We start from the raw sequence: 14,116 nt of genomic DNA, 5'->3' as shown, positions 1-14,116 counted from the left end.
AATTCCCAAGTTTCACAATCAATTTTTTAAATTGAGTTCTAACCTCCTTATATGTACTTTCTACTATTCTGTTAATGGTATCCTATAAAAGGAAACAGAGCAGTTTAAGGAGCATTGATCTCAGCTTTCTCTTCTGAAATCAGATTTTTAGCCCAATGTTTTATTAGCATATCCACTTTTCTCTTTCTCCTTTAATCAGATAAGGAAATTGGAGAATAGCAACATCTGTCTGACAGTGAACTCTTTATAATACAGCAGTCACATGAAATTTTATGTGAACTTCCAATGTATATTTTGGATGGAGATATATATATATATATGTATGTGTATATATATGCATATGTGTATCATTTAGGAAGTACTGTTGATAGAATATAAGCATTTTGAAAAATAATAGTATAATTCTATATGTAAAGTACTATAAGTACACATTTACAGTTTTATTTAGCTATACTCACATTTAATCTCATCAAAAGAAATTTCTACTTAGGAGACTCAGACACATCTTCCTGAAGAAAATAGCAGTTCAGATCTTGACAGGCACATAAACTTTGGATTATATCAGGATGAGAAGAAAGGGCCTCCTACAAATGACTACCCTGAGTCCAGAGAAGTGGGAGATGTCAGAAAGTTTATAGTGAAGAAAACCTTGGCTGTAGTGAAAGGAAGGTCATCCATATCTTCCCTTGCATTGAGAAAAGGGGTTGGTTACCATGGTAAATTTTACTCAACTAAAAGAAAATTCTTACTTTTAAGAGAACTTTTCCTACAGTTTCATCAGACAACTTTTTAATTGCACCCTCAAACTCTTATAACTTTAGATTTGGTTCTAACTAGTGACATAAGACTGAAATAGAGCTGTTGTTCTCAAATGCTATATATTCCAGATAGGAAGATAACATAAATACAGAAAAAGTTAAAGAGCACCGTAAAGGTAGCCCAAGTACCAGTTTTAAACAGGGATGGACAGTGGCTATTATCTAAAGATATCCAAGAAGCTCTTTGGCTGGGACTTGAGTGGTAAGCTTTGTCAGGAGTCATGTACTTTGTGTAAACAGAGGGATTAGAGAGTGTGGTAGGAAATCAGGAGTGTGCGTGATATGTGTTTAGGGAGGAAGACTTTATGTTGCCAAATAGTCCAACATCAGTCTGAAGAGTTAGAGCCTCGTCTAAGCATTTGAGACATTATTCTATAGACAGTGAAGGGACATTAAAGAATCTTGTTTCTGTCAAAAGAGTGATGTCACCGTCTGACAGAAAGAAGTCTGAGTTGGTCTGCTGTTTTGTAAATAAAGTTTTATTGAGACAAACTGTGTTCACTTGTCTGCATAGTGTCTGTGGCTATGCTATGATGACAGAGTTGAAGAGTGCGACCCACATCACATGGCCTGCAAAGCCTAGAATATCTGCTTTCTGCCCTGTTAGAGAAATCCAGACTTGAGGTCAGGAAGGCCTGGTGCCTACAGTGATTTTGTGATCGACAGATTTGAGTAAGGCCAACAGTGAGAGCTATTATAGAGGTTATTGTGGGGCCTAGAAGGCTAGATCAGAGAGGCTCTGTCAAGGAAGTCATAATTTCAATGAAAAGAGAATCAGGATGAAGATCTAAGAAATCTCCCCACATTCAGGATACAAAAGGAAAACGCCTGGTAACAATGAAAAAAGGGAGATAAGAAGAGGAAAAACAGTGTCAGACTATGGAATGGCCAGGTGTACTAAGCTCATGAGAAAGCTGTGACATTTCTCGATTGGATGGGCACAATAGACTGGAAATTGAAGGCGAAATTCTTGAGACAGTGTCTTCTGCATTGGTAAACAAATAATTCAGGTTGCGAATAGAAGAGTAAAGATAGAGGAGACCATACTTTAGAGAGCATGGATACAGATAGAAAGACTAGTCTTAGAAATAAAATTGGCTCTTCCTTCGAGAAAGAGTTATTATAAGGATAGCTATAGAAGAAATCAAAATGAGGGGAAAGTCAGTGGAGAATTTTATCATGAATGGCAGTCGAGTAGATGAGGAAGTTGTCCAGTAATTGAGTGCATTGAACACAATTAAAAGCCAAGTGACTTAGCCATTGATGAGCTGTGGAAACCTTGAGCAAGTAAGTCCCTTAATTTTCTAGTTTTCAATTTTCTGAGAATCAGATAAAATGTGAGAGTTGACTTAGGCATTCTAATGCCTTTGATTTTCAAAATGGATTTTGGTATAGTGAAAGCTTAAAGTTGGAATCTTAAGGAAAATAGGCTGTAGTTGAAACAGTAAGAGTGAAAGTGAACCAGAGAATTAGAGAGTGTTGTGCTGGTACACCAGGTTTAAGGGAGTAGCAGGAAGCCCTGATTTGTCATGTTTGTTACAATTCCTGAGGTGTAAATAGTCCCAAATGGCTGATTTCAAGCCACCAACCATCTCACAAAATTCCTGAATATTTAACGTTTGACTTTCTAGGCAGATACTGGCTAACTCCAGGATGTCACTGGACAGATTTGCTAGTCAGAGTGAGCACTAGGTTAGATACATGTATTTGTCACTGAGTAGGTCTATTGAAGTTCCTCAGGCCCTGAAGAGGGAGCCAGAGACAGTTCAGTAAAGCCGTGGTCCAAGTGGTTCTGGTAGGGTAGGACTGGAGTTAATGAGTCTGCATTGTGATTAAGAACAGTGTTGAGGCACATGTACTTATTGCCTTGAGATCAGAAGTAACAGAAATTTTAAGTAGTCATACTTTCTGCTTTTACAAATAGCATCTTGAGCAAAGTGTATTTTTTTAGGGCTTCCCAGGTGGCACAGTGGTAAAGAATCTGCCTGCCAGTGCAGCAGATCCCAGAGATGCAGGTTTGATCCCTGGGTCAGGAAGATCCACTTGAGTAGGAAACGGCAACCCGCTCCAGTATTCTTACCTGGAAAATTCCATAGACATACAGGCCTGGCTGGGCTATATTCATCCCATGAGGTTGCAAAGAATCAGACACGACTGAGCACATACACACAAGCACATCTTTTTCTAACTCAAATTCAGATGTTAAAAAGCTTAGTTATCATTCTGATAGATAAAAAGTCCTTCATTCCTAACAGCGAAAAAACAGGAATTTGTGTATAACTACATAAAGGAAGTAGAAGAAGTAAAATATATATTGAGAGCAAAACTCTTAATTTTAAATTAGCATAGTTACATTGGACTTAACTTTTTTAAGCCATAGATTTTATAATCCATTGGGATTATAAATTGTCTCCTAACACAACATGACTGACATTGTCTTAAGAACTCTTCCCTCCTTATGTTGAAATAAATTGTCCAGTATGATATTGAATTTATTGAAGAGATATAACCTTACTGTTTGTCACTTGTTGTATTTTTAATGAGATAAATCACTTACAAATTTTAGCTTCCCTCCCTTTTAATTTTTCTTGAATCTTATAAGGAGTTTAAAACTAGTAGATTAATATTGGAAACAAGTATAAAATGGAGAAATGGAGACTAATAGCATGCCATCTGGTTCTTTGTAGAAATCACTAAAATGTAGATGTAGATTTGTGTCCTGATTTTATTTATTTTAGGCGCAGGTATCCAGGTCATTTAAGCCTTCCCAGGTGGCACTAGTGGTAAAGAACCCACCTGCCTGATGCAGGAGACGTAAGAGATGTGGGTTCTGTCCCTGAGTTGGGACGATCCCCTGGAGGAGAAAATGGCAACGCACTCCAGTATCCTTGCCTAGAGAATCCCATGGACAGAGGAGCCTGGAGGGCTACGGTCCACAGGGTCGCAGAGTCAGACACGACTGAGCAACTGAGCACACAGGTCATTTAAAATTACTTTTGGGGCAGTTTTAATGAATAAGACATCTTATACCAAAGAATTTTGTGGCCACTAACATTGTGAGAACTAAGAAGTCTCCAATTAGCCCATTATGTTAAAAATCATCTTATATATTAAGGTAGCTGTCAGCATAGTCTTCCTCTGATTAACTCACTGATACTTCAGAGAGCTGGGGGCTGGTGAGACTATAGGTAGTTTCTTGGCCTAAATTCAGATAAAACGAATTTCAATTTAAGCTATGGCATCATTGACAACCTTAGGTGTGCCAGCCATTATGGCCAAAGTTTCTTTACCAAGTGATGCTGCATGGAATAGCTAATTGTCGAACTTCAGCAGAAGTTGGATAACAGTTCAAATGTACTCTTGTATCACAGAGTCCAATGAAAAGCGAGAGATTGTTTTTCCGCTTGGCTGCCAATCGCTGTGCCTCTGATTCCTGTATTCCTTTCTATTTCAGTTTTGAATTGATCATAGAGGTCAATATTTCCTCCTTTTTCTTCTCCTTCCCCCATTTACCCACTGTAGGTATTCAGCATGTTTTTGGAGACTCTAGTGGATTTCATACAAGTCCACAAAGACGATCTTCAGGATTGGTTGTTTGTACTGCTAACGCAACTACTTAAAAAAATGGGTGCTGATTTGCTTGGGTCTGTTCAAGCAAAAGTTCAGAAAGCCCTCGATGTTACAAGGTAAGATTTTTCTTCATATATTTCAAGTTTACCCAGTAGTAATTAAGAATACTTAGTTTTTGTATTGAAAGTTCAGATTTCTGAGTCCTTTCAAACCAAAAAGACTGCATGAGCTCCATTTGAAAATTGTTATTGATGTCATTTACATGGTATAATTTGATACAACATAGGTTCTTAGTTCAAACATTGCATTTAATCTATAAAAAATTTCATTAACAACAGTTGAGTAATTCAAGGTAATAATTTATTGTAATTAAGATGTAACTGCAAAGTTAAGGATTTTATTCAATCTGATATAAAGATAAAAATATTTGCTAAATTTAAAAAGAATGTTTTATTATGCATTCTTTTTTCAGAAGATTTTGAATCAATGGTACATTTCTACTTTCTTGTGTAGATTGTTGAAGTGACTTATTTCAAATATCCATTTACTAAGTTGAGGTGAGTCTAGAATTCAGATATTAGGTATGGAAACATCTCTGATACTGTTGAACTTTCCCCTGTATACATTTTCTAATTAAATCTGTAACTGAGGCAAGAGGTCATTATTTGCTCTAGTGTTGCTTTTTAACCCCCTACAGGGGGTTAAATTTATACTTGCAGGGTATAAATTCAAACGTTCTGGTTCTTCTAGGAATAGCTTTTATTATATTCTTTACCACATAGACTATCCCACATATAGATACTGCTTCATGCATGCTTTCTAAATGACATTATGTTTTGGTATCAAACATAATCTGTTAAGTTTGCTAAAAGCTTACTTGGTGACTTAATTTTTAATTTTTTGCTTTGTTCTTTCCTTATTTCAGAGAATCTTTTCCAAATGATCTTCAGTTCAATATTCTAATGAGATTTACAGTTGATCAGACCCAAACACCAAGCTTGAAGGTAAAAATTTGAGGTCTTTTGAAGACATTGTAAGGAATTCAAGTATTTTATTCATAAAGTTAATGTTTGTATTTCTGTCACATGAGAATCAGTGGATTCTGTTTTTATAAACTTTCAGACAGTCAAGCCAGCACTTCGGGACCAGCTTCACTCTTTTTGGAGCTCCAAGGTTTTATTGGTTTTGTTTTAATCTGCATTATTTCTTTTCTTAACTCTCTTTACAAACTCTGCAGTGTTTCTGATAATGTTTGTATGCATCTATATATTCAATTACTAACCATTATAAGCCTCTAAAGCATGCACGGATTTGATTTCAAGTGTTATTCGGTGCCAGATTATCTTCCGGAGAAGCTTACTGGGGACTCATAGTTAGAAAGCAACACAAGTATGGCCGTCTAACCCTAAGCTGTTGTGCAAACTCTCTCTATAAAGTCTTTTCTCAGTTTATGTTTGTGATTTCCCAGTCCTTTTTTTTTCTTCAAAGTTTAGGGTTTGAACAGGTATTCTGGGCAGAATATCCGTTTTGCCTGTGTGTTTCAATTAACAAAGTGTTTTAAGTTTAATCTCAGAGCTGTTCTCCAGTTCTTCTTAATTGAAACAGGAGCTTTTTTTTTTCTTCTTACAATGTGCTATTTCTGATGTGTGCATAAGCTTTAGATTTGGGATTAGCTTTCTCAACTTTATTAGCACACGTTTTCTAATAATTCATGTGGAAATTAGGTAGATACCAATTTTTTGTTAAAAATAATTATTTAGCATAGAAGAAAATATAATTTGCACCCCTGAATTCTTTACTAAAAATGGTTTTATTAAGTTTTCTTAAATGAGATTAATATCAGGGAAATAACAAGCATATGTACATTTACAAACCTTGTATTTTCTGCTCTGTTCTGCACGAAATGTTTCTATAAGCATTATTGCCTTGGACTGATTTTCCTTTTAAGTTTCTGAATATGATTTTGCCTTAAAGTCACAATTATATTTCTTACCAGAGTTAACATGTACTCAACATATGTTATTTTCTCAGAGCTGCTTTGTGAAAGAGGTTCCATCTGTTTTGATTTTTAAAAGTGACCTGCAGAAGGAGAATAATTTACTTGATATTGTTGATAGATATTATTTAAACTTGTTATTTGTCCAAGCCATTGTGCTATGTATTCCTTATAATTTTCTGTCATTAATATTTATAATACATGATGAACTGTAAACTGTGGAAAGAATTATGATTTAGGTATTGGTGGTAGGTATTCAAATGCTATTGAAAACATATATAGAGTTGTTACATGGGCCAGTAGAAATGGAGGTCTGAATCACTAGTTTTCAAAATAAGAGTTGCTAAAGACCTGAAGAGAAAGACAACGGGAAGTATAAAATTAGTTTCCCTGTTAGGAAATATCATACTGAAGACTGGAATCACAGACTGTTTCTCTGAAAGTCATACATACATCCATACACACACACATAGGTACGTGGTGATGGTTTAGTCGCTAAGTCACGTCCAACTCTGCGACCCCATGAACTATAGCCCACCAGGCTCTTCTGTCCATGGGGTTTCCCAGACAAGAATACTGGAGTGGGTTGCCATTTCCTTCTCCAGGGGATTTTTCCAATCCAGTGATCAAACCTCAGTCTCCTGCATTGCAGGCAGATTCTTTACCGACTGAGGTAAAGAATATTTACCTCATATTACCTCATATTTATGAGAGAATATGTATGTGTATGTGTATATGACTTTTAGAGAAATAATCTATGTAAATGTATTATATATATGTATATATCATAATCTATAATACGGACATATGTGTGGCTTTTATATATTATACACACACATACACATAAAGCTGTAGGGGAAAATCACTCTTCAACCCACAAATTGATGTCTTAGGATAGCAAAAAGGAATTCTATTGGAGCTGTACCTTATGCTGAAAATAAAAGTAGCTTTCAGATGGTTGACAGGATTAAGAATTAAAAACTTAACAGATTATAGAAAAACACAAATGAGTATGAGAGTTATCAAAATTCTTTATTTAAAAAGTCCTGGATCTTTCAGATAATATTTTATATTTCCCACAGACTGTCATGTCGCCAGATGTCAAAAAGGAAGCATTAAAATAGACAAAAGATGACATACAGGATGATTTTATTTGAGTAATATTTTTTAAATAAGTGGAACTTTTTGACTTTTTTTTCCCTGAGTTTCAGAAATATGTTTAGAATTATACACACATTAGAAACTATATTGTTTTTCCTCTCTGAAGAAGAATGCATGTTTATGTTATTAAAAATACAAACTATGTATTATAACCTTTTGAAATATACTACCAAAATATAAATTCTCAAATGATTATATATGTATTATGGTTGTTTTGCTTATTTGTATAGTAAACACACCTATTCTATGAAACTCTTTAGAAACTTTACATGCCTCTATAAATTGCCGGGACATGGTACTAATTAAATCTCACATAGTACAAATAAATATATTCAAAAAACAAAATGCATTGTTTATTCTTTGATTTACTTTAGCTTTCTTTTAGCTGGTCTCACCAATAGAAGACGATGTGGCTTAAAAATCCAGAATGTTATGTGCTGCCATAATTTAGTTGGGCCTGCTACTCAAAATTAGCTATACATCTCTTTCCCTCTTCACTATATGATTTACTCAGGATGGTTATGGGTTAACTCTTTAAAAAAAAAAAAAATTTCTTAAAGTTATAGTTACTTCTTAAAATCATTTATTATGAAACGAAGACAATAAGTTGATGCCTTCTGTCTTCTTTAAACTGGAAGCAGAGAGGGGAAGATATTCAAGAGTCAGAAGTTTAACTTAGTGCTGTGGGAAAAAAAAAAAGAAGTTTAACTTATTACTTCTATATATTAACTTGACATAGTACTTCCCAGAGACCTTATTTGGACTGAGTGAGAGAAATGATCAATAATAAGATCAATAATTGGGGATGAAGGAGTACAGAATACCTGATTACCTTAATCTTTGACAGTATTTTTTCAAAGTTGCTATTTTAATCATACATTTAAACCTTCCTTTTTCTAAGTCTGCAAATCAGCATTTAGTATGTGTTTAGAGTCTGCTGTATCCAAGGACTGTGCACTCTGCCAGCTGGCATTTCTAAAGTACACTGATAAAGTCTTAGACAATCATTATTTAGAAATCTAGAATGTTAGACGTGACTTTAAAAACAGTGGTTCTCTAACTTTTTCTACCCTGCCATACCAAGAAAGGAGAGATTATTTAATAATGGCTTACTCTAAGGAAGAGAAGGCTACATCTAAGAGAGAAGCATGTATGCTTTGCCCCACCTCTTGCTGATTTTGAAGCCTGCATCCTACCACACTCCTACCTACCATGCCACCCACATATCAGGAATTTCTAGGAGAATAGTAAGACTTTTAAAACTCATATATTATACTTCTTTTATGCAAATAACTATTGTCTCTTCCCCAGTTGTCCTTCTGTAAAGCTTTTTTGTCACATTTATTTTGAGAGGTGGTTCTAGCAGTTGATGGACCTATTAAGGAACCTGGTCTCATTGGAGCCTTAATGTATATTTATCTGTATTGCCCACTTTGATTATTCACTTGATTACCCACTGGATGTGTAATACCTTATTTCCAAAACTCTTTGGTTCATTTCCCCAAGAGGCAAGTTATCCTTTGATGTATAAAGACTGGTTCCTGGGGAGATCTAGACAAGAGTCAGCTATAAGCTCTGAAGGCAGACTAAAGGAGAAGTGTCTAATCTTATCAAGAGAGTGTCAGCAATTCTTCAAAGACGGGTAATGAAATTTATAAAGTCTGCTGTGTGTGGGAAAAAAGCCGCATTATCATATACTTGTACCTCTGATAGGTAGGTGGTTGTATGTATAACTTTTCTTTTGCTGTTGATGCTTTTTCATTTTGTATCTATAAAAAAAAAAACCAACTATTACCTAACTGTTTCTGAAATGTTCTTATTGCCTGACGATGCCCAGCTGATTGTCCTCTCTCTTTGTGCATCCCCGTGTAGGTGAAGGTTGCTATCCTCAAATACATAGAAACTCTGGCCAAACAGATGGATCCAGGAGATTTTGTAAATTCCAGTGAAACTCGCCTGGCAGTGTCTCGAGTCATCACTTGGACAACAGAACCCAAAAGTTCTGATGTTCGGAAGGTATGTTTTAATTTAAGATTCAGAAGATAAATTAGAAAAACAAATCAGTCATTTTAGATTGCCAGTTAACCAAGCTAATGTTTTCAGGATGTTACCAATTAGCATAGGGTTATTTACCTGGTGATGTAAAGATCTTTAAAAAAAAAAATAATAATAAGAGTTTATACTGTTTCTTGATGTATTCGTTTTAGGCATTATTTACTGACCTGTTGATAGATTCAGTCATTGTGTATCTGTCTGTCTGCCTTTGTAAATGAAGATTTCAGTTTCCAGTATCCTATCCTATGTCTTTCCCCACAACCTTCAAAATACTTATGAATCAGTTGTTGGTAATCAATAGAAAAGATTTAATTTTGACTGTGAAAGTATTAATTCCTTCACCAAGTGGTTAATTACTGCCTCCCTCCTTATGGAAACTTTATTTGTCCTAGTGTTAATAATTTGCCTTGTTTTTCATTGTCCTGTTTCTCCCCCCAACATATTTTTTAAGTGTTAATAGGTTCAACATCTCTGCCACATGCTTATGGCTGAGATTTTCCATATGCTCAAAAACACTGATTCTTTCTTTTCTGGAGTGTCCCTTTCTAGACCCTCTGTTCTTATCACCATCCTCCTGAGGTTCCTCTTAAACCCTAATCACTCATTTCTTGCATCCTGTATCTGGCTGTACTGACAAAACCAAAGTAATGAAAACAATACGGTATGGACACAAAAATAGACACACAGATCAATGGAACAGAATTCTGAGAGCCCAGAAGTAAGCCCATGCACAAATGGTCAATTAACCTATGATAAAGTAACCAGGGATATACAGTGAGGAAAAAATAATCTCTTCAATAACTGGTGCTGGGAAAACTGGACAGCTACATGTAAAAGAATGAAATTAGAGTATCCTCTAACACTGTATACAAAAATAAACTCAAAATGGATTAAAGACTTACATGTAAGACCAAATACTGTTAGTATCCGAGAGGAAAACATAGGCAGAACACTCTCTGACATAAATCGCAGTAGTGTTTTTTGGTTCCATCTCCCAAAGCAAAGGAAATAAAAGCAAAAATAAACAAATGGGACCTAATTAAAATCTTTTGCAGAGCAAAGAAAACCATAAACAAAACAGAAAGATAGCCTATTTAATTTGAGAAGATATTTGCAAATGACTGATAAGGGATAAGTATCCAGCATATATAAACAACTTGTACAACTCAGCATTAAAAAAAAAAACCCAAAAACAGCGTAATTGAAAAACAGAAAAACTGAATAGACTATTTTTCAAAGAGAAAATGCAGATGGCCAACAGGCACATGAAAAGATGCTGAAAATCACTAATCATCAAGGGAATACAAATCAAAACCACAAAGAAATATTACCTCACACTGGTCAGAATGGCTATCATCAAAAAGAACACAGATAACAAGTATTAGCAAGGATGTGGAGAAAAGGGAACCCTCATACACTGGTGTTGGAAATGTAAATTGGTGCAGTCACTGTGAAAACAGGTCCTTAGTTTCAAAGAACTAAAAATAGAACTACCATATGACCCAGCAATTCCATTCCTGGGTATATATCTTTAAAAAAACAAAAAACAAAAAAGCAAGAACATTAATTCGAAAAGATGCACATGCTCCAGTGATGTTCATAGCACCATTGTTTACAGTTGCCAAGATATGGATGGTAGCAACATGTGTCCATCAGCAGACAAATGGACAAAGAGGAGGTGATAAGTATACACCCACACCATGGAATACTACTAAACTGTAAAAATGAGCAGTTTCTCCATTTGCAGCAACATGGTTGACCTTTATGCTCAGTGAAATAAGTCAGACAATGACAAATACTGTATGATATCACTTATGTGTGGAATCTAAAAAGTTTAACAAACTAGTGAATATAGTAAGAAAGAACCCTATTCACAGATATAGAGAACAATCTAGTGGTTACCAGCAGGAGAGGACTAATATGGGAGTGGAGAATGATGAGGTACAAGCATTTAAGTATAAAATCAGTCACAATGATATCTTGTACAAGGGAAATATTAAGTATAAATGAGTTATAATGTATGAGTCACTATCGTGTACACCTGTAAACTTACATTGTATAGCAACTGTACTTCAATTTTAAAAATCAGACCAAACAAAAAAAATTAAGCATAAATTAATAAAATAGAGAGTAGAAAAGTGATAGAGAAAATTAGTGAAACCAAAAGTTGTGTTTTTTGGAAAGATCAACAAAATTGACAAACTTGTAGTTTGATTGATAGAAAAAAGAAGAGAAGGCTGAAATTACTAGAATTAGAAATGAAAGAGAGAAGTTTATTACTGACCTTACAGAAATAAAGATGATTATAAAGAAATGCTTCAATATTGTATGCCAGGAAGTAGTAAACTTAGATGAAATGGGCAAATCCCTAGATAGACACAAACTAATGAAACTAACTGGAAAATTCAATAGAACAAGTTAAGAGATTAATTTAGTAATCAAAAAACCACCCACAAAGAAAAGCCAAGCTCAGATGGTTTAACTGGTGAGTTCTACCAAACATTAATATCAATTCTTCTCAAACTCTTCTTTAAAAACCATAAGAGGAAAAAAATAAAATAAAAACCATAAGAAGTAGCAACACTTTCCAACTCATTCTATGAGGGCAGTTTTATCTTACAAACCCAGACCATACAAAGTAGTGGTAATCAAGGCAGTGTGGTACTGGCTTAAGGATGGACGTAAAGTTCAATGGAATAGAATTGAGAGTCCAGAGGAAACCTGTGTCTATGGCCAATTGATTTTCAATAAGGGTGCCAAGACCATTGCCCTTGGTAGGCATATTTGTTATACTTTTCATAATCCCTTCTTACTTTCAAAAAAGGTAAGTCAAAAAAATTTTTTATTGTTTCAGCAAAGAAATTTGAAAGCGTATAGGAACATCTTTTTCCCTAGGAAAGCTGGTCTGGCACTATTGAACAGAAATGTTGAATGAAGAAAATGGTCTCCTTTGAGTAACCAAAATATATTCATCTGCTTCTTGTATGTCTTTGTTTTCTAGGCAGCACAGTCAGTCCTGATTTCCTTATTTGAACTCAATACCCCAGAGTTTACAATGTTATTAGGAGCTTTACCAAAAACTTTTCAGGATGGTGCTACCAAACTTCTTCATAATCACCTTCGAAACACTGGCAATGGAACCCAGGTCTTTTTTCACTTGTTTTTTTTTTTTTTTTTAGGCCATTGTTTAATGTGATGGATGGTTAACAACAGTAATTGCTTTCTTTTTTGCATGAAGTAAACTTTGATCCTAGTATATAATTTTTGCATCTGCATTAGGCGGCATTTCCTGAGCAGAATTAAATATTGTCTTGGAAAAAATAGTCCTTAGGCCTATAATTTTTCTGTTATTATTTGGTGTGCCTTAGTGTGGTGGTGAATGGTAACCATGGTATGAACAAGGAAAGTGAAATACAGCAGAACTTAGATGAGGGCATCACCCTCGCAAGCTATGAGAATTAGAACATGCTCTTTAGATGAACCAGTCCTTATTGGAGGACCAGAAAGGATGACTTATTCCAGGAATGACAGGCCCAAGGAGGGTAGTGCAGGCTTGTTAGTCTATAGGTACTTGAATAATACAAGAGTTTGTTTTGGAGAAGTAAGATCTGAGTAAATGAAGCGTTAGTGTTATATCTAAATGGTATTGAACTATTTGCGTAATATGCCAAAGAACTGAACTTGGGTTTTAAAAAGACAAAGAGGGCAATACCTTTGATAATGCATAAGGGAGAAAGCAGATGCACTTATGGCAGGAGTAAGATAAAATGTAAGCATAAAACAATGTGAGAACCATTTCTTGGGACCAAAGTCAATTATTTTTTTAAATGGAAAGGGGGAATTCCCTGGTGGTGCAGTGGTTAGGATTCTGCACTTCCACTGCCAGGGTCGTGGGTTGACTCTCTGGTCAGGAAACTAAGATCCCACAAGCTATGTGGGATAACAACTAAAAATTAAAAAAAGGAGAAGATATTGTTTTGTTATTATCTTAAGAGATAGGCAAATTGCTAATATGATCAGATTTTACTTCTTTGATGTCTTTGTAAAAATCATTTGTAAATCAGACTGAAGGAGGAACAAAATTTAAGTGATTGTAATGATTGGAGGAAGGAATTGGCTTAGGGCAGGAAGCTAATTTAAGATTGTTAATTTGGAATCTTCTTTAATTATTGAGGAAAAAAGATGGTTGTGGTAATATTTAGGAGAAAGAAGTAGGTGAGGAGAACAACAACAACAACAAAACTTAAAGAGCTAGATTGCTGAATAGAAAGAAAGTTTTTCCCCACAGAAACTAGAGATAAGTACATCAATATTTTAAAATAACAACCTAGTGGGGACTTCCTTGGTGGTCCAGTGGATAATAATCCGCCTTGCAGTGCAGGGGACATGGGTTCAGTCCCTGGTCAGGGAACCTGGGATCCCACATGCCGTGGAGGAACTGAGTCTGCATGCCACAATTAAGGCCCACTGCAGCTAAATAAATTTTAATAATAAATTTTAAAAAAGAAAGATAAAA

General features: G+C 35.1%; 1 protein-coding gene across 40 annotated transcripts in view; it reads left to right on the top strand.

Annotated features, from left to right (window-relative positions):
- Positions 1-14,116, top strand: part of CLASP2 (cytoplasmic linker associated protein 2) — a 172,103-nt gene that overhangs the window by 137,114 nt on the left and 20,873 nt on the right. For 23 of the 40 annotated variants that reach the window (XM_070455349.1, XM_070455364.1, XM_070455348.1 and 20 more), the window contains 4 exons: positions 4,341-4,504; positions 5,314-5,392; positions 9,418-9,561; positions 12,602-12,745. In XM_070455349.1, coding sequence (XP_070311450.1) covers positions 4,341-4,504; positions 5,314-5,392; positions 9,418-9,561; positions 12,602-12,745 — 531 coding nt within the window. Of the gene's footprint in view, positions 1-4,340; positions 4,505-5,313; positions 5,393-5,510; positions 5,562-9,417; positions 9,562-12,601; positions 12,746-14,116 lie in introns of all 40 variants that reach the window. The other 17 variants (XM_070455346.1, XM_070455328.1, XM_070455326.1 and 14 more) reach the window with 1 other exon arrangement.

Source organism: Odocoileus virginianus, chromosome 26 (genome assembly GCF_023699985.2).
Source record: "Odocoileus virginianus isolate 20LAN1187 ecotype Illinois chromosome 26, Ovbor_1.2, whole genome shotgun sequence".
Classification (NCBI taxonomy): Eukaryota; Metazoa; Chordata; class Mammalia; order Artiodactyla; family Cervidae; genus Odocoileus; species Odocoileus virginianus.
Note: the sequence above shows the minus strand (reverse complement) of the source record. Positions and strands in the feature narration are given on the sequence as shown.